Raw genomic sequence first — 20,490 nt, forward strand, 5'->3', positions numbered from 1 at the left:
TCTGCTTTCCTGAATACTTCCCCTGGTCACTTCAGCCTCCAATTAAGCGGCTAGAATATCTGCTTCCAGATGGGTAAAAGAATGCTCTGTCTGGGACCTGCCAACTTATCTGACATAGCTTTCAGAACTCTAATAAAACTATGCACATCACACCATCCCATCTTTTCATTAAGATGAGTCCCATATACTTTATCCCCATTTTACTGGAGAGACTAAGTCTCCAAAGAATTAAATGATTTTCCCTAAAACGCAGAGCTATAAATAGTGGTAGGAGAAAGACCTATTATTCAGTGTTCTTCCCGCTCATGTTCCCTATTCTCTTTCTGACCTGGCACAGCAAGCACCATTGGCAATGCCTGTGATATATACAGAAAATCTCTTAAGACATAATTCAGCAAGGTTTCCATCATACGGAATCCTAATTCCAACATCTACTCTTAATTTTGGTTGAGATGATACCTCTTCCTTCCAAATGTGTGGGTATAAGCAAAACATTGATATAATGCTTCATATCAATGACTATTCATAGAATATAATACTTTGGTTACTATCTTTGTAAAATAATACAGTACAAAAGGAGACAAACCAACCACACAGTTAGTCATGATTACTTATTATTCATCCTTTCTGACACAAACCATACCTTGTGGCAGAAGAACATCAATCAACCATTCACTGTGGTCCCTATAAAGAAAAACAAAATTCATTTTTGAGCTTCTTTGCAATGTTACCCTTCCACATGAATGTTTATAAGCTGCACGCTATTGCTAGAAGGCTTTCAATAGAAAGGAAACGTAATTAAGAGCACTATCATAATAAACTTTTTAAATGTCTAATGCATTTCAGCTAAATTATAAATTATAGGCATTTCATCATATTCAGTTATCTTTAAATGATACTTTCCAGATGCTAATTAAGTGAACCAAAGTACAGCATGATTTGTACAATGCTGAGTGTGATTCTAGGAAACTAACAAGCAGAGAGAACCCATTTGAATTACACGTCATGTTTGAAAGCCATGGTTTTATTTTTTCACTGTGGCCTTTTTTAACAGGGTCATTTGAAAATTGGAGCTGTTTTATTACATGGAATTGCTTTCTCTTATCACATGGGGAGAAATATTGCAAATTCTCAAAGCTGAAATCTCCCAAATGAAAGTTTGTTATATGTCAAATATCTGACAAAGTAACCTTTCAAAACCAAAAGGGCTAGTGGGAAAGGTGAGTAATGTGACCAATTTAAGTACAACGGATTGTTCTTATCTTCTCTTGTTGCCCTATTTCCCTTTCTTGGAGGACTCATATACCTACCCTGCGATCCTCTGGCTGCATTCTTCACAGAGATACAATGGGGGTGGTTTATCCCCCAGAGCTACTGACAGGGAAGGATCTATACACATCTGAAACACACGAAAAGGTAGAATGAACTCCCCTGTCCTGTTTCTCACAACCCCTGTATCGAGAACGCAAAGGTTTTGATTGTGACAAATTTTCAAAAGCAAAGTGGAATAAATATTTTTAGTAAAACCCACTTAACCTATAGCTGCTTTTCCTGAACTGGCTGATGAGTCCACACTAGACTTAAGTGTGCCTCCTGTGGTTTTTCATTTCTCCTGTTATCTGCAATTAAGTCACAAATAGTGTCAACAAATCCACCCTCATTCCACAAAGAGAAAAAATCTTGTTCAACAGCGGCTGGAATTGCCTCTATATGCCTCATACATTCATTCCTGCTTGAAAGTGGTAAATACAGCAATCTCTCTTTAGGAAGAGGAAAATATATTAAAATTGAAAAATCATAACTGTTACCAAAATTCTGGCAGTAGAGAATTTTCCTTCTTAAAAGAAACCTCAATTCAAAAAATTTCACGTGAAATCTAACACTAAGTGATTTGCTTTTCTTACTCTGGAATCTAAGTTCTATATCAATCATCCAATGTCACATTTTCAGGCATTTTTTCCTTCCACATATGACCTGTGGTTCATTTAACCCTGTCATGCCCTATTCCATTTTGGATTATTTCTGGCGGAGTTTTCATTAGCCAAGGCACAGAGATGAAAAGTGTTCGCTTTGCTGTCGATCATCAGGGTACTTCAAATATCTGGATGTTTAAAATCAAGTGAACACAACTAGCTGACTCTTGTACAATGCATCAGGTTAAATTTCAGTGAGTTACCAAAGTCATTCTGATTTCTGTTCCCATCCTTCAAGAAATAATCAATCTACACTATAGCTGATTGTGCAGTTAATATGCCTAGGACACAGATTCTTCTAGAACTCCACTCTGCCTTTTCTTTAGTTGTTTTTACTGATTAGGAAGGAAAAATGAACCAAACTTATAACCCAAACAGCCTGTCATTTAAAGTTAAAACCCTGAAGAGTTTCACTTGTCAACCTTGTGCAGGGGCCCTACGGATCTTCTCTGTATCATTCCAATTTTAGTATATGTGCTGCTGAAGCGAGGACAACCCTGAAGAGTTTCATGCTTCCTTTGATGCAATAAATAACTACTTTTTGGTGTGTTACATGAGGGGTTAGCAAACTTTCTGTAAGTGACCAGAAAGTAAATAGTTCAGGCTTTGTGGACCATATGTTCCCTGTCACAGCTACTCAACTCTGCTGTTGTACCACGAAAGCAGCCATAGACAATACGTAAACAAATGAGCATGGCTGTGTTCCTATAAAACTTTATTTACAAAACAGTCAGCAGGCCAGATCTGGCTGTGGGCCATAGTCTGCTGACTCCTGTGTTAGATAATTATCTGAGCTCTAAAGTATTTCATAAAATGATCTGCAAACAGAACCAAGTAAAACCAAAAGCAGAGTGTGACATAATGAACTCTTAAGTTCCAACACCTTTTCACTTTGAATCCTGTCGCAGCTCTTGGCTCTTGCCTAAAAAAGTACATTTTTGCAGTGTATTGCAACAAACATAGATAATACTTTTCTATTTGGCAAATCATCACTGCCTAGTGGTAAAGTTCACAAATATGGAGACAGTACTCTTTTTGTGAGGATAAATCCATTTTCCCTGAGTCTTTCCCATGTGTCCAATATAGACCTGTTCTTCAATATAGTTACTTCACTTTCATTTCTAATGAGTTATTGATACTCCTGTCAGGTAAAGATATTTTTTTCATTCCACTCAAAGGGAAAAACTTCTATGATGTCTGCACTATAATCATTATAGATTAGCTGGTGACCTCTGACATGTTAAATGATTTAGTTCACATGACCCATAACATTTGTGGACATTAGGGTCAATTGTCTTTACTCTGAACACGTCAGTTTACATCTATATTAACATGTTCATATCTGACTGCTGCATTAAAAAAAGTTATTTTCCATTTATAAATACAATTATGCCCAATGTAGAGGCTTAGGAAAATGGAGAAACTTATTAACCTGCTGTCTCAATGCAACCACTAATAACATTCTGATGAGCATGAATACGAATATAAATATACATATATGTGACTTTTAAATTAAATTGGCATCATACTTTTATAAAGGATGACTTCCTTTTCATTTAACATTATTCTGTAAGTATCTGGATGTTGGGTGCCCTCGACCTATATGTTACATGGTCATACCTACCTGGGTTTGGGGAGTGCTCATATTGCAATGAAAAAACAATACCGAGCCAGATCTGTTGTCCTGTAAAAACAGGCCCAGCACAGGAAGCACTAACAAGAATGCTACCTTTCCAGGGAAGCAGAGTAAAAATACAAAAGAAAACTCTTTAGGAACGCTGGAGTTCAGAAAATAAAATTTGTGGGGGTGCTGATAAAAATGTTTAGGAACTAGATAGAGGTGGTGGTCGCACAGCATTGTGAATACGCTAAATGCCACTGAATCATTCATTTTAAAATGATTAAACTTATGTTATTGTGAATTTGACCTCACCTAAAAATGAGACAGAAAGTAGGATGGTTTGGCCTGTCCTGCAGGACTGGCTACAGGGAACAGCCTATAAGCAGAGCAAAGCCCAGTCAGAGGGGTGGACTAAGCTGTTTGCCTAGAAGAGAGGGAGAAAATCTAATTTGTGATGACTTTTGGGAGTGGAAAACCAAAAATCATTACTAATCATGAAGTCAGAGGACTCCTGAGAATGCAGCCTGACATAAGATCAAAGAAAAAAATAAGTGGAAAAATCAAACAAAAAGTACCTCCCTTTTCGGTTGATGTCTGAGTGAACCAAAAGAGGGCATTGTAACATAAGCAGAAAGAGGAAAGGACAGCGAAAGAAACTAAAGAGAGCCGCACAATTCTCACCAGCTGAAGAATTAAGCTGAAATCCACGATGACATATGAACGCAACATGTGTATAGCTCAAAATGTCCTCGCACCAAAGAAAAGTACCTTTGAATCCCAAATGTCTGTGGAAGTTCAGAGGGGTGCTCAGAGCTGAATGCGTAAGACTGTGCCTCCCCTGGTGGGTTACCCTCACACGCTCTTTCTCAACATAAATTCATTCAATTTGCCTTTATCAAAAGCAGAGATGAAACATAATAATACAAAAAGGTCCTCTGCTAGTAAGATACATCTGGATGACAATGTTATTATTGGCACTCCTCTGACATTTCTGGTATATGAAACATATTTTGGGATTTTTGGTTCCATTTATATTTATATTTCTTATATCTCATTTTACCTCTTCTACTTGGATTCTATAAAATGATACTATTATGTATCTGTTATTTGGTAATCTTTACAGTCTTCCTGTCTATAGAAGAAGGGAGGCAAACTCCCAGGACACTAGGTTCTAAAAAGTATCTGTGAACTCTAATGACTTGGTGTAACTCTCACTCTTCACAGTATAAAAAATTAATCTTTGCAAATCCAGACACAGGTCTCTCCAGCCAAGTATTGTATCCAACAAATATACCATAAGTAATTTTGTTAAAAGGTGTGATTATTTTTCTTAACATTCAAATTTAAAGATCCAGGGTTTTAACAAGACAAGGAAATTTGTGACGGTAGAAAAAGAATAAGGCTGAGAGTCAAGGTACCTGGTTCTGACTTAGGAAAGTGTCTTGGCCTCTCTACACCACTGTTCCCTTACCTCTAACATACCTTTCCATGTGTTTGCTGCCCAACTACCTCTGCCATCTTGACTAAGTGATATCTGTGATCTGAGCCAAGACTTAACAATTTTATCTATTTTGGTCATATGACTCTTGAATTCGCAGTCATACACTAAACACTCATAATTTGAAATGAGTGAAACAGAGGGAAAATACATTTCCTTCAGATAGAAGCCAAGTAAGGACTATGTGTTTTACCAGGATTATTCTGATAATTCTCATTGCTACACAGCACTTGACCATGAACTCACAGCCAAACCTTCAGTCACCACTATTCATTTCTCTGTCCTGAACCAATCCACCAAAGTACAATCAGATTGAACATGGAGGTCCTTGAGTTTACTACAGAGCACAGGCCTCTGCTTTAGAGAAGGATGAAATCTTCTCCATTACATTCAACAATTTGTTCCTGATAATCTGACCACTGACAATACAATATGGCACCAGGTCTAATAAAACAGTACCTTCACAGCTGGCTTGTTAATTGCGTTGTGGCATTCAGTGTGCTGGCAGTGGATTGGATTCCAAGCTGTAAAACAAAGCATAGCTGATGAATACTCCTCATTGAAGTTATCAGTGTCCTACTAAAAGTATAGCAGATATTACACTAGATTTCTTCTTCCTAAGTTAGAACCATCATCAGGCTTCCTAAGATAATCATTTTTTAAATCTATGACAAATTTAAAAATTGAACAAAGATATCACAACTCCATCTATTTTCCCATGGGCAGAGATAAGCTAGTATAAGGTGGCATACACAGTATCATAATATTACCTTGCAATGAGATACTATTAGAAAGTTCTCCAAGGTTTTTATGTATCTATGGTTTCACTTCATCCTGCCAACAACTCTGCAGAATAGGTACAGCAGATTATTAATCTCATTTCATATACGAGTAAGTGAAAGTTACAAAGGTTAAGTAGCCCCCTATAGTCATAGAGTTAGTAAATGACAAGCCGAGACAAGAACCTCTATCTCTTGGTTCTCAACACTGCTCTTTTCATTGTAGTACATACTAAGCTGAACATCCTAGATTTCTGGAACCAAGAAGTATTTCAAACTCATAATAACTGAAATGAATGGTAAGGCAACTGCCACTATTCCATGTCCCACCCCATTCTCATCAAATGTGGAGACTGGAAAGATGAATTTCTTGCCCAAATGAAATATATCTCTCTCTCACATCACAGACTATGACCCACAGACTAACCTCTGCTAGTTTGCTAATGCCCACTCCTTAACACAGTATGCACACAGAATGAGGATAAGACCAAGGGGTCTGGGATAGATCAGAATGAAAGTCACACAAGTAATTATCCTCATCTAGATGATTTGGTAGTCCAAAGCACTTAACTAACCATACTCCATCATTTAAAAGTGCAATAAAATTACATGTTTGAAAGTAGGAAATTTTTCTAAATTGCCAAATTCTAATCTTATAGGACTATGATTGGCCTAATATACTAGAATTTGCAGATGAGAAGATATTCTTACTTAGTTATATGTCCAATAATAATTCAAAAACATTTATTATTAATATTCTAGACCATATAAAGTTTTCTGTCCAGGGGTGTTCCAACTTTAAAACTTTTAGCCTATGGTTAGACCACATATAAGATTATGTGTCTGATTTGAAATTTAGGAAAATAAGGTCAATAGAGCCATTGACTTTAAAAAATACACAATGGGTCAATTTATTTTAAAAGAAGATGAGAAGGGGCGCCTGGGTGGCTCAGTCGTTAAGCGCCTGCCTTTGGCTCAGGTCATGATCTCAGGGTCCTGGGATCGAGCCCCACATTGGGCTCCCTGCTCAGCGGGAAGCCTGCCTCTCCCTCTCCCGCTCCCCCTGCTTGTGTCCTCTCTCTTGCATTCTCTCTCTCTCTGTCAAATAAATAAATAAAATATTTTTTAAAAATAATAAAATAAAAGATGAGAAGTACAGACCAAAAACCACTACTCTAAAAACACAGTATCATATTGATTATACTTTTAGAGATTATATTTTTAGAGAAATCAGTAAGGAATGGATAAATGAGGAAATAATTTGAATACAGGCATTCCATAACTATAAAATGTTTCTTATATGTGGAAAAGTCAAGATGAATATAGAGAGTAGCAACAAGTTTTCTTGTGTAATTAGAGAAACCTAGAAAAAAAGACTGCCTTTAACCAGGAGTTGCAAATACATAGGACATGTGTCTCATTCCTCCAATCCCAAACTCACGACAGAGATCACTAATACATAAGAGCATTCCTTCCTGCTGAGTCCAGAACTGACCTTAGAATCTTTCTTAACACAGAACTCCAGAAAGTTACCACGAATAAAACAGAGTTGGCACACAAGATAAAATCTGCTAACCATTACTGAATCCCTGTATTATGAGAATATTTGCAGATCACTTTATAAATATTAAGAAGTCTTGACACTTATAGATAGAAGTAATATTCAAGATATATAACAACTGCTATGGCAAAGGCACAAGGAAATAAGAATGTACAACAGCCATACCACTTGATCAGGGCTCTAAAGGCTCCTGCTTTGCCAGAAATTAATGCTTTATATGTAGATGATGGAGATATCCAGGAGGTCCTAGTCCTCTAATATTTTACTTCATTTTTATAGAGTGTCACTGAATTAAGAATAGATTGTAGGATATGTCATTAAGTTCACCAAAGTCACACCAGATTTAAACTTACCAGAAGAGGGTTTTAGCTTTTCTTGTGTATCAAAAAATCACTTGTCAAAATATGATACCTGAAACTCATGTTAAATCTGCTAAATCAAAATCTTTAAGGGTAGAGAACAGGTATTTGTAATTGGGAAAATCACTACAATTGATTCTGATATAGGACCAATCTACATATCTTACCATATGGCAAATATAGTCATGATAGAGCTCCCTTCATTTAAAAATAAAAACAAAAAAATATATAATGTAAAAACATGGCAGACAATAAATCTGCTTCCAACTACAAGGTAACTGGTATTAGACTTGCCCTCCCATCATAAACAACTAGAAAACTGGAAAATATATACAAAACAACTGTTTTCAGAAATTGGACTACATACTGTAGGACAATGATCCTTGAGAGAAGAGAAACAATACAGTCAGTCCTATCATCACCCTGGCTTTCTTCCTGGAAGCAATTTCCAGACCTTGGACGTGGAAGGAGAAAGATAAGCACAGTAGGGTGGTTTCATTGAATTAAGGGGACAAAAACTGGAGTTTAAAGAGGCAAGGTGGCTTATGTTCGCTGGGTACTATAGCAAAGAAGAGGGAGTTAGGCAAAGAAAGAGCTCCAGAAATCTGAGTAAGAATCCTTTTAGGTCTTTGGCTTTATAATAAGCAGAACATGTGTAAGACAAAATTCCATAGGCTGCATAGAGAACAACTATGGAGGATCTGTAAGCAGAATAATTCCAATATTTCATACAGGTCTGAGAGATATTCAAGTTCCAACCAACCAGAGTGAAGGGAACTCAGTGAAAACCTGGGACATTCAACAGAGACTCTAGGAATTCATACCTTAGTAGTCAGGCTAAACTAACATTAGGGAAAAGGCTATTCCAGGCTCACCCTAACAAAGGATAAGATCAAGCCCTAAAAGGGTCAAGCTGATCCACCAGTAACTTGATGGCCAAAACAAACCCTGAAACACTATAATGGAAGACAACAAAATCCAGATACTCAATAATGTAATACTCATGAAGTCCAGCATCCGGTAAAAAATTATTCGATATTTGAAAAAGGAGGAAAATGTTACCCATAATCAGGGAAAAAAAGAAAACTGACCAATAGAAATAAATCCAGAAATTATAGAGATGAGGTGAGGTGATTAGCAAACAAGGACTTAAAAACAGCTATTATAAACATATTCAAAGAAAACATTACACAATAAGAATAGAGATGAAAGATATAATAAAAGAACCAAATGGAATTTCTAAAATTAAAAATATAATATAGAACACGGAAAATTCACTGAATGGGCTTAATGGCAGATTAGACAATGCATAGGGAAAGATCAGTGAATTAGAAGACATAACAGCAGAAACTACCAAAACTGAAGTACTGGAAGAAAAACAAAGAGCTTCAGTGAGCTGTGGGAAAATATCAGGCAGTATAAAGCACACCTGGTTAAAAGTCCAAAAGGAGCGAAAGGGGGAGGAGGGAGATATTTGAAAAAACAATGACCAAAATTTTCAAATTTGATTAAAAACTATAAGCCCACAGATCCAAGAAGCTCAATGAATCTTAGGCAAAATAAAAGCAAAGAAAATCACACTAAGACTCATTATAATCAAATTGATGAAAAACCATGATAAAGAGAAAATCTTAAAAGCAACCAGGAAAAAAAGACACATTACTTACAGGGGAACAAAGATAAGAATGATCGTTGATTTCTCGTCACAAACAATGCAAGCCAGAAGACAATGGAACGACATCTTTAATAGGCTGAAAGAAAAAAACTGTCAACCTAGAATTCTATACCCAGTGAAAATATCCTTCAAAAATGAATATGAAATAAAGACTATTTGAAGACAAACACAAGATAAGAGAATTCATTGCCAGCTGAGCTCCACAACAAGAAACGTTAAAGGAAGACTGAAGGAAAATGATACCAGATGGAAGCTAGGACCTACACAAAGGCATAAAGAGTTCTGCACATGGCAGTTATGCACATGTGAATAACCACAAAAGACTTTCTACCTATATTTGTGTATTGTTAAAAATTATTTTCTGTTTAAAACAAGAACAGCCATGTATTGTGAGACTAATAATATATATAGAAGTCAATATTTGATAACAAGAACAAAAAAGGATGGGAGGAAGGAAATGAAAGTGCACAGGGTTCTTATATTACATGTAAACTAGTATAATATTATTTGAAGATAGACTATGTTAAAGGTACATATTGTAAACCCTAGAGCAATTCTTCTTAAAAATGGTATAGCTAATAATTCAATATGGAGATAAAGTGGAATACTAAAAACAATTAACCAAAAAGAAGACAAGGTAATAAAAAGAAAAGGAACAAAGAATAATTGGGACAAATAGAAAACAAGTGTAAGATGACAGACATAAGCCCAACCATATCTGTAATTACATTAAATGTAAGTGGCCTAAACAATAATTACATGGCATGTAATGTTCTAAAAGGCAGAGATTGTCAAAAAGGACTTAACTTTTTCAAAAACCATTACCAAAATATGTGCTGCTTGTGAGAAACACACTTGAAATATAAAGATAGATAAGTTAAAAGTAAACAGAGGGGCACCTGGCTGGCTCAGTCAGAAGAGTATGCAACTCTTGATCTTGGGGTTGTGAGCCCCACACTGGGTGTAGAGATTACTCAAATAAATAAATATTTTTTAAAAGAGTAAACAGAAAAAGTTACATCACACTAATATAATGCTAATTACAAGAAAGCTGAAGTGTCTACATAAATATGAGACAAGTAGACTCCAGAACAAAGAATATTACCAGTAATAAAGAATATTTCACAATGAGTCAATTCATCAAAATGACATATCAATCATAAATATCTAATGATAGAGTTTCAAATTAAATGAAGCAAAACTGACAGAACTGAAAGAGAAATAAACCCATAATTAGTGTCATAAATTTCAACAATCCTATCCTCTCAGTCTTGAGACAATATTATGGTCCATAAAATAAGGTTCAAAAATTTAGATGGAATGAAATCATAGAGTAAATTTCCTGACCACAGTGAAATTAAACTAGAAATAAATAAAAAGATATATCTTGAAAATAAAAAATATTTGTGCACTTAAACAAACACACTTCTAAACAACTCACAAATCAAAGGAAAAATCATAAGGAATATTAGAAAATATTCTGTATTGAAATACAATGAAATCACAGCATATCAAATTTGTGGGATGAAACTAAACTATGCTTAAAGGTAAATTTATGGCTTTAAATTCTTAAATTAGATAATATAAAAAGTCCAAAATAAACAATTTATTCTTCTATCTTAATAAGACAGAAAAAGAACATGTTAAATTCAATGCTAATAGAAGGAATAATAAAGATAGAAGCAGAAATCAATGAAACTGAAAACAAGAAACCAATAGAGAAAAATCATAAAACCAAGTGCTGGATCTTTGGAAAGTTCAATAAAATTGATAAGCTACCTAGCTAGCCTGATGAATTAAAAAAAAAAAATAGAGAAAAAAACAAATTACCAGTATCAAGAGTGAAGGGTAGGGCATCACCACAGATCCTACAGATATGCCAATAAATTTGGTAAGTTCGAGAAAATGCATAAATCCTTTATTCCTCAAAAAACATTACAAAATTACAAATATGACTGAATAAAAAGTTGAAAACTTAAATGCCCCATAACATTAAATTGAATTGATAATGTGAAACCTTCTTAAAGAGAAAACCCCAAGTCCAGATGGATTTACCAGTGAATCCTATTAATATTTAAGGAATAAATAATACAAATTTTACAAAAACTCTTTCAGAAAATAGAACAGGAGGAAACTCTTCCCAACTCATTTTATGAGGTCAGCATCACTCTGTAAACAAAACCAGACAACAATTATAATAAAAGAAAACTAGGTCAATGTCCCTCATAAATGTAGGAGCAAGAAAACTTTACAAAAACTAGCAAACGGAGTCTGGCAACATAATAAAGCTGACAATATGGAACTTATCCCAGGTAATATAAGGTTGGATTCACAATGCAAAGCAAATCAATGTAATTTACCATATTAACAAAATAAAGGAAAGAAGTCATATGATCATCTTAATAGAAGAAAATGTATTTGACTAAAATTGACATTCACTCATGATAAAAACTCTCAGTAAACTAAGAATGGAGACGAACTTCCTCACTCTGATAAAAAGCATCTGTGGAAAGCCTACAACCAACATCAGATTTAATGCTGAAAGTCTGAATACATGCCCCCCAGAGACCGCGGGAGAAAACAAAGATATCCACTTGTAGCACTTCTATTCAACATTGAACTGGAAATATGAACCACTGCAATGAGAAAAGGAAAGAGAGAAAAGAAGGATAGGTAGGAAAGAAGAAAAGAAGGGAGAGAGGGAGGGAGGAAAGAAGGCAGGCAGGCAAATTAGGAAGACATACAAATTAGTAAGGAAGAAGAAAAAATTTTAATTATATTTATTTGCAAGATAGTATAATCATGTACACAGAATATCTTAAGAAACTTACAAATAAGCTACAAAAACTAATAAGTGAGTTTAGCAAGGTCACTGGATATAAAGTCAAAATACAAAAATCAATTACATTTTCAGCACTCACCATAGCACATGGTGAGCACTGTGAATTGTGTAAGACTGTTGAATCACAGACCTGTACCTCTGAAACAAATAATACATTATACGTTAAAAAAAAAAAAGAAGAAGATAGTAGGAAGGGAGAAATGAAGGGGGGAATCGGAGGGGGAGACGAACCATGAAAGACTATGGACTCTGAGAAACAAACTGAGGGTTCTAGAGGGGAGGGGGTGGGAGGATGGGTCAGCCTGGTGATGGGTATTAAAGAGGGCACATACTGAATGGAGCACTGGGTGTTATACACAAACAATGAATCATGGAACACTACATCAAAAACTAATGATGTAATGTATAGTGATTAACATAACATAATAAAATAATTTTTAAAAATTAATTACATTTTTATGTAATGGCAATAAACAAGTAGAATATTAAATTTTTAAATACTGTTTACAATAGCATCCAAACCCATAAAGTATTTACAAATACCTTTAACAAAATACCTATAAGACCTATACACTGAAAACTAGCAAACATTGCTGAGAGAAATTAAACAAGGCCTAAATAAATGGTTAGATACTCCATGTTCATGGATCAGAAGACTCAATATTGAGTCTTTTCACAAGATGTCAAAATATCTCTTTTTCTTCCTTTTAAGTAGCTATATTGGACTTTCCCGTGATATGTACCAATAAACTTCCTTTTGTTAAATCAGTTTTAAATGTTGTGTCATTTTCAACACAAAGGAATTCTGACACAAGTTCAGAAGAGAAAAAAATTTCAGAGTAATTTATGATTTGAAGTTTATATGCAGTAATGATGTCTTAGTCTGTCAGGGCTGCTGTAACAACCCACCACAGACTGGATAGCTTCCCACATTCATTATATTTATAGGTTTTCTTACCAGTACGTACTTTTCTCATGCTGATTAAGATAAAAACTACTATTGAAGGCATTTCCACTTTCATAGTTTCTCTCTAGTTTGAATTCTCTGGTGTATAATGAGGTACATTTTTCTACTAAAGGCTTTCTGGCAGAATTTGCATTCATAGTGTCTCTTACCTGAATGAGATCTCATGTGTCTAGTAAAGGTGACTGATCAGTAAGGACTTTCCCACACTCATTATATTCTGACTCCCGGATGGACATTCTGGTGTCCAATCAGGTATGACTTCCGACTAAACATGTTCCCACATTCATAGGTTTTCTTACCTGTAAGAATTTTCTCATGCTTCATTTGAAATTAATTATAACTGAATGATTTTTCATCTCCACTAAGTTCATAAAGGTTCTTTCTTCTAAACTAAGTAAATCTAAGTTATCTTTTAAACTCCTTCCACCCAAGACATGCTTATGGAGTTTTTTGTCTTGATGGGATAAAATATCTTTGCAAATGAGATGAGATGAAATATGTTTGCAAAACCTTCGTATTCATAGCCTTTCTGCTCAGTAGGTGTTTTATCATAGATGCAGTTCACTTGATTCAGAAGTCTCTCCTTATATACTTGGTGTATTCCTATTTGATTATCAATTCCCCAGTCATCTCCTAGACTAGCCTGGAGGTGGTGTTCCTTCTGCCATCATCCACAGTTCTTCTCCTGGCTCCAATTTGAAGATCACATCTGACATGGAAACAGGGCATCCCACTGATGTGTGGTTCCTATTTTTTCTAGCATCATGTCCCTGAAGACAGTCCTCTAAGCAGAATCAAGCTGCTGCCACTCTTCCAGAGTTGTCCATGGCCATATCCTCAAAGGTCACAGATCCAGCACAGAATGCTTAAGTAACTTGACAAGGTCATGCTGGAGGCAGGATGGAATCCATGCAGCCGGGCTCAAGTCTTTGTACATATAAGGAATGAACATAGCAATCAGGCCACACAACAATCTAATTGATACTGCAGGCGTGGCCAGTGGCCCAGTCGCCTGGCCACAGCCTCCTCATTCACACAGATGAGGTTCCCTTAGGTGAACACACACGTGCATCTGGTCAAAGAGGCCCAATACTCCTGGCCTGGCTCAGACCTCTGCACCCTCAGGATGAAGAGACGGAAGCCAGATACAAGATGGTCCCCAATGATGGGACTTCAATCCTGGTTCAGACTCACCTGGCTGCTACATGGTCCAGGACAGCATCACCATGGGGCATGGTCCAGACTCATTTGGCCACTGAGAGGACCAGCAAAATTGATTTTAAAAAGAAAAAAACAAAGGGCCAACCAAATAGATACTTCAAAGGAAAGAATATCATACTGATGCCTGAGAGAAAACATGTCCAAAAACTATCTAGTCTAGGAATCAAAATATTTTAGAAAGGTATTATAGCATCTGCAACTTGATATGAGAACACATGGCCTCTATAAAAACAGGAGTAGAAAGTCATAGAAATTCATGGTGAGATGGGAAGCTAACAGAATGAGATAAAAATGAATTTGGACGAGAGATATGTTAAGTATAATTAAAGTAAAAATAAAAGAGAAAAATTAGAAACCCTAATTCAAAGCAATAAATAGAGCTGATTTGGGGGAAAAGTCAAGTAAGTTATACAGTAAACCAAACTGAGAAGCAAAGAAGATAGAAGATAAAAATATGGAAAATAGTGGTTAGAATAGCTACATAGCACAGAAAATGAAAATCTGACCTATGAATTGTAGATATTCCTGAGGAACATACCAAAACAATTTGAAGAAAGCAATAATTTAAAATTTCATTAATGAGAAATTTCCTTTAAAAGATTGAAAAAGGACCTGAATTTCCAGACTGAAAACACTCTTAACATAAAAAGTAAAAAAAGATACTCATATATAAAAAATATTTAAGAAAGGGGCACCTGGGTGGTGCAGTCGATTGAGCCTTCAATGCTTGGCTTCAGCTCAGGTCATGATCTCAGGGCCATAAGATCGGGCCCTGAGTTGGGCTCCTTCCTTAGCGTGAAGTCGGCTTGAGATTCTCTCTCCCACTCCTTCTGCCCCTTCTGGTCATTCTCTCTCTCTTTCTCTCTCTCTCAAATAAAGAAATAAATCCTTAAAAATATATATATTTAAGAAAAGTTTTTTTAATAAGTAAATCTCCAAGAATTAAGAGCAACCAAAAGTATTTCTATAATAGACAAATCACACTGGTCTAAGATTTGTCTTCTATAATTCTAAATGCCAGAAGACAATAAAGCAATATTTACATATTTTTCACACTGAAGAAGTTTTGTTTCATGTGTGAAGAAATAGAAAGATATTCTTATATAGCTGAACTCAAAAAATATATATGACTGACATTCCACTCTTGAAAATATTACAGAATGAGTTTAGGTTCCATTTCCCAAAAAATGACAGAAAAATTAATTTAAGCTGATTGTCTTACTGAGAACAATTAGAAAACTGGACAAGATTAAAAGCAAAACCAAACAAACAAACAAAAACAGAGAACAGAATGGGAGAATTATGGGGCAATGATCCAAAAAAAAAAAAATCATCAAAAGGTGAAATTGGCATTTAAGGCCACGCTTCCTCCTTTGCCTATTTCTCTATCTGTCAATTCCACAAGACGAGCAGACTTCAACAAACTCTTTGAAGTAGGAGAACAAAAATTGAAATTTGGGGACAATCAAGGAATGGGAGACCTAAAAATCTCCCTAGATTGTGGGCAGAGGTCCCAAAAGGCCATACCATAGAGTAAAGGGAACCAGAATCAAACCAACCCTCAAAGGGACTGAGACCAGCCTCAAATCATCTCAAGAATGTACCATACGTCTTTTTTTTTTTTTTTGAGGTGCATTAAGGTGAGGTGGATTACTAACGTCCATAGCCTCAAAATTTCCAGAGGCAAAAGCAAACCCTATCTAAAGAAATATAACATTCTAACCTTCAAATTAGCTCTACAGTTTTTCTATGTATTGTTTTGCACACAATTAAAAATATATATACATACAAGACAAGTAAACAAAAGAAATGACAATAAAATCAGAATTTCCAGAGATTCAGAAAATTGAATTAACAGAAAGAAACTTTAAAATAACTATGCCTAATATGTTCTATAAAGTAAAATACAAGTTAGAAGATATCATAAAGGAATTGGGATTTCTTTTTTAAAGCACTAAATGGAATTCTAGAGCTTAAAAATACAATTAACAAAACTAAAGAATACAATTGGGAGGTTAGAGAATTAGTGAAAAGGAAGATAATTTGGAAAAAAGATTCAGCATGAAGCACAGAAAGATGAAATGGGGGAGGAGAATACAAAAATTATTCATAGGATACACGGAAGAAAGGTCTACCATATGTGTCACTGGAGTTCCAGAAAGAGGGATATGAAAAACAAAAACAAACAAACAAACAAAAATATACATATATATAATTAAATAGACTGGACAAATAATAAAATAAAATAAAAATAAATAAATATAAAAAATAATATAAAATCATATGAATAAAATAAATACAAAAAATAAAATAAAAAATACTGGACACAGCAGAAGAAAGGATTAGTAAACTTAAAGACCGGTTAATATAAACCTAACTAAAGCACAGATAAACTTTTTTTTTTTTCCAAAATACATAGGTGGGGGATGAGTACCTGAGACCTCTGAAACAATAACAAATATTTTTTTTAAATCCCAAGAGGAGAGGAGAAAAAGAAAGGGGCAGAATAAATACCTGGAAAGGATAACACCCAACATTTTCCCAACATTGACGACGAACATGAAACCACAAATTCAAGAAGCTTGACAAACCTGAAGCAGAATAAATACAAAGACCACTACACTTAAGCAGATCATAATGAAACTACATTACTACTACTAAATACCAAAGATAAGGAGAAAATCTTTAAAAGAGGCAGAGAAAAAATATCATATTACATTTAGGGATAAAATTACAAGAATGATGTCAAATTTCTGTCTGATAATTTATTTCATTATCAGAAAAAATGGTATGACATCCTTAAAGTATTAAAAAAATTCACTGATTACAATGAATTACAGTAGAAATCAAAACAAAAAATTACTAGAACCCAAATATTTGGAAATTAAACAACATTCTCCTAAATAACACAGGCAAAAGAAGATCTAGCACTAAAAAATTTTTAATATTTTTAAATGAATGAGAGTGAAAACCCAACAAATCAAAATTCATGGGATACAGCTAATGTAGAACTTAGAGGGAAACTGGTAACCTTAAATAGATAATTACCACCAGCGTTTTTCACAGAGCTAGAACAAACAATCCTAAGATTTGTATGGAACCAGAAAAGACCCTGAATAGCCAAAGTAATTTTGAAAAAGAATAGTAAAGCTGGAGGCATCATGATTCCAGACTTCAAGCTATGTTACAAAGCTGTAGTCATCAAGACAGTATAGTACTGGCACAAAAACAGACACACAGATCAATGGAACAGAACAGAAAACCCATGAATGGACCCACAGCTATATGGTCAACTAATCCTCAACAAAGCAGGAAAGAATATCCAATGGAAAAAAGACGGTCTCTTCAACAAATGGTGTTGGGAAAACTGGACGGCAACATGTAGAAGAATGAAACTGGACCACTTTCTTACACCAAGACAAAAATAAAATCCAAATGGATGGAAGACCTAAATGTGAAACAGGAAACGGTCAAAATCCTGGAGAACACAGGCAGCAACCTCTCTGACCTTGGCCCTAGCAACATCTTGCTAGACAGGTCTCCAGCGGCAAGGGAAACAAAAGCAAAAACGAACTATTGGACTTCATCAAGATAAAAAGCTTCTGCACAGGGAAGGAAACAATCAACAAAACTAAAAGGCAACTGATGGAAAGGGAGAAGATATTTGCAAATGATATATCTGATAAATGGTTAGTATCCAAAATCTATAAAGAATTTATCAAACTCAACACCCCAAAACCAAATAATCCAGTTAAGAAATGGGAAGAAGACATGAATAGACATTTTTCCAAAAAAGACATCCAGATGGCTAACAGACATGAAAAGATGCTCAACATCACTCATCATCAGGGAAACACAAATCTAAACCACAATGAGATACCACCTCACACTGGTCAGAATGGTTATAATTATCAACACAGGAAATGACAGATGTTAGCGAGGATGTGGAGAAAGGGGAACCCTCTTACACTGTTGGTGGGAATGCAAACTGGTGCAGCCACTCTAGGAAACAGTATGGAGGTTCCACAAAAAGTTAAAAATAATACTACCCTATGATTCAGCAAATACACTACTAGATATTTACCCAAAGGATATAAAAATACAGATTCAAAGGGGTGCACTCCAATGTTTATAGCAGCACTATCAACAATAGCCAATTTATGGAAAGAGTCCCAATGTCCATCAACAGATGAATGGATAAAGAAGTTGTGGTGTGGTGTGTGTGTGGAATATTACTCAGCCATCAAAATGAATGAAATCTTGCCATTTGCAATGACATGGATGGAGCTAGAGTTTATTATGCTAAGCGAAATAAGTCAGAGAAAGACAAATACCATACAATTTCACTCATATGTGGAATTTAAGAAACAAAACAGATGAACATATGGGGAGGAAAAAAGAGAGAGAGGGAAGCAAACCATAAGACTCTTAATGATAGAGAACAAGCTGAGGGTTCACGGAAGGAGGTGGGTGGGGGATGGGCCAAATGGGTGACGGGCATTAAGGAGGGCACTTGTTATGATGAGCACTAGGTGTTATATGTAAGTGATGTATCACTAAATTCTACTCCTGAAGCCAATATTACACTATATGTTAACTAACTAGAATTAAAATAAAAATCTGAAGGAAAAAAATGGATAATTAGAAAAAATTTTAGTGCTGAACGTCAACAATCTAACCCTTTACTTCAAGAACCTAGGGGGAAAAGGAGCGAAAATTAAACTCAAGAAAAGAAAAGGAGGAAAATAGTAAAGATAAGGGCAGAAAACAATGAAATACATAACTTTTATTGTTTTCTCATCTGTTGTTATTTTATCCAAGTATTTGAAAAAGTTTAACATCTATTCAGGATAAAAGCTCTCAGTCAATTGGAAATGAAACCAAAACGTCCTCAAACTGACCATAAAGGATATCTGCAAAATCCTAAAGCTAAAGACCACTTAATGGTGAAATATTCCCTAAAGTCAGGAACAACGCAGTGGTGGCCATTCTTACACCACTTCTATTCAGCATTGTTCTGAAAGTCCTAGGCAATGAAACAAACAAGTAAACAAACAACAACAAAGGTATAAAAATTGGAAAGAAAGTAGCAATTTGTCTTTATCTACAGATGACACCATTGTTTATATAGAAAATCCAAGGAATTAACCAACTACTAGTACTAACTGAATTTAGCAAAATCATGGGCTAAACATGGATATGCAAAAACCAACTGAATATCTGCATACTATCAATAAACAATTGGAAATTAAATTTTTAAACAATGCCATTTACAAGAGCATCAAAAAAAATCAAATATCTATGAACCAATTTAACAAAAGAAATACAAAAATGCTATATTGAAAACAACAGAACACTGTTGAGAGAAATTTTAAAAGACCTATATAATGAAGAGATATATCATGTTCATGGATTAGAAAACAATATTTTTACAATATCAATCATTTCCAAATGGAACCATAGATTTAACACAATCCAGATCAAATCCCAGCAGAATTATTTTTGTAGAAATGAAGCCTGATACTGAGTTTATATGGAAATGCATTAGACCTAAACTAGGCAAAGAAAAACAGTCAGACTTGTACTATCTGGCTTTAAGACTATAAAGCCAAAGTACTTAAGATATTTGTACTGGTATTCAGATCAATGAAACAAAATACAGTCCAGAAATATGCTCACATATATTTGACCAAGAGGCCAATACAAGTCAGAGGATAAACTTTTCAACAAAGGGTGCTGGAACAAACCATAAAGAAATAAATGAGCCATACCTACCACACACAAAAATTAAATTAAACACTTAAATGTGTGAGCTAAACTATAAAGCCTCCAAAAGAAAACAAGGAAGACTATTTTGGAGAAGGCAAATATTTCTTAGGACATAAAAGGCACTAACCATAAATGAAAAAATAATAAATTTTAGTTTATCAAAATTAAAAACTCATGCTCATCAAAAGACTGTTAGTAAAGTAAAACAGCAATCCTATATTGAAA

General features: G+C 35.0%; 1 protein-coding gene and 1 non-coding gene across 5 annotated transcripts in view; both read right to left on the reverse strand.

Moving 5' to 3' along the window:
- UNC79 (unc-79 subunit of NALCN channel complex) overlaps positions 1 to 20,490 on the reverse strand; it is a 209,195-nt gene that overhangs the window by 149,135 nt on the left and 39,570 nt on the right. For all 4 annotated transcript variants that reach the window (XM_088025012.1, XM_088025014.1, XM_028101287.2 and 1 more), the window contains 3 exons: positions 5,552 to 5,616; positions 1,311 to 1,399; positions 644 to 684 (listed from right to left, as the gene is read on the reverse strand). In XM_088025012.1, coding sequence (XP_087881138.1) covers positions 644 to 684; positions 1,311 to 1,399; positions 5,552 to 5,616 — 195 coding nt within the window. The remainder of the gene's footprint in view (positions 1 to 643; positions 685 to 1,310; positions 1,400 to 5,551; positions 5,617 to 20,490) is intronic.
- Positions 2,360 to 2,466, reverse strand: LOC114209007 (U6 spliceosomal RNA). The gene has a single exon (XR_003609218.2). It is a non-coding gene; the product is annotated as a U6 spliceosomal RNA (small nuclear RNA).

The sequence above is a fragment of the Eumetopias jubatus genome, unplaced genomic scaffold (assembly GCF_037043125.1).
Source record: "Eumetopias jubatus isolate StellerSeaLion01/CBP00866 unplaced genomic scaffold, mEumJub1_p1.0 scaffold_7, whole genome shotgun sequence".
Classification (NCBI taxonomy): domain Eukaryota; kingdom Metazoa; phylum Chordata; class Mammalia; order Carnivora; family Otariidae; genus Eumetopias; species Eumetopias jubatus.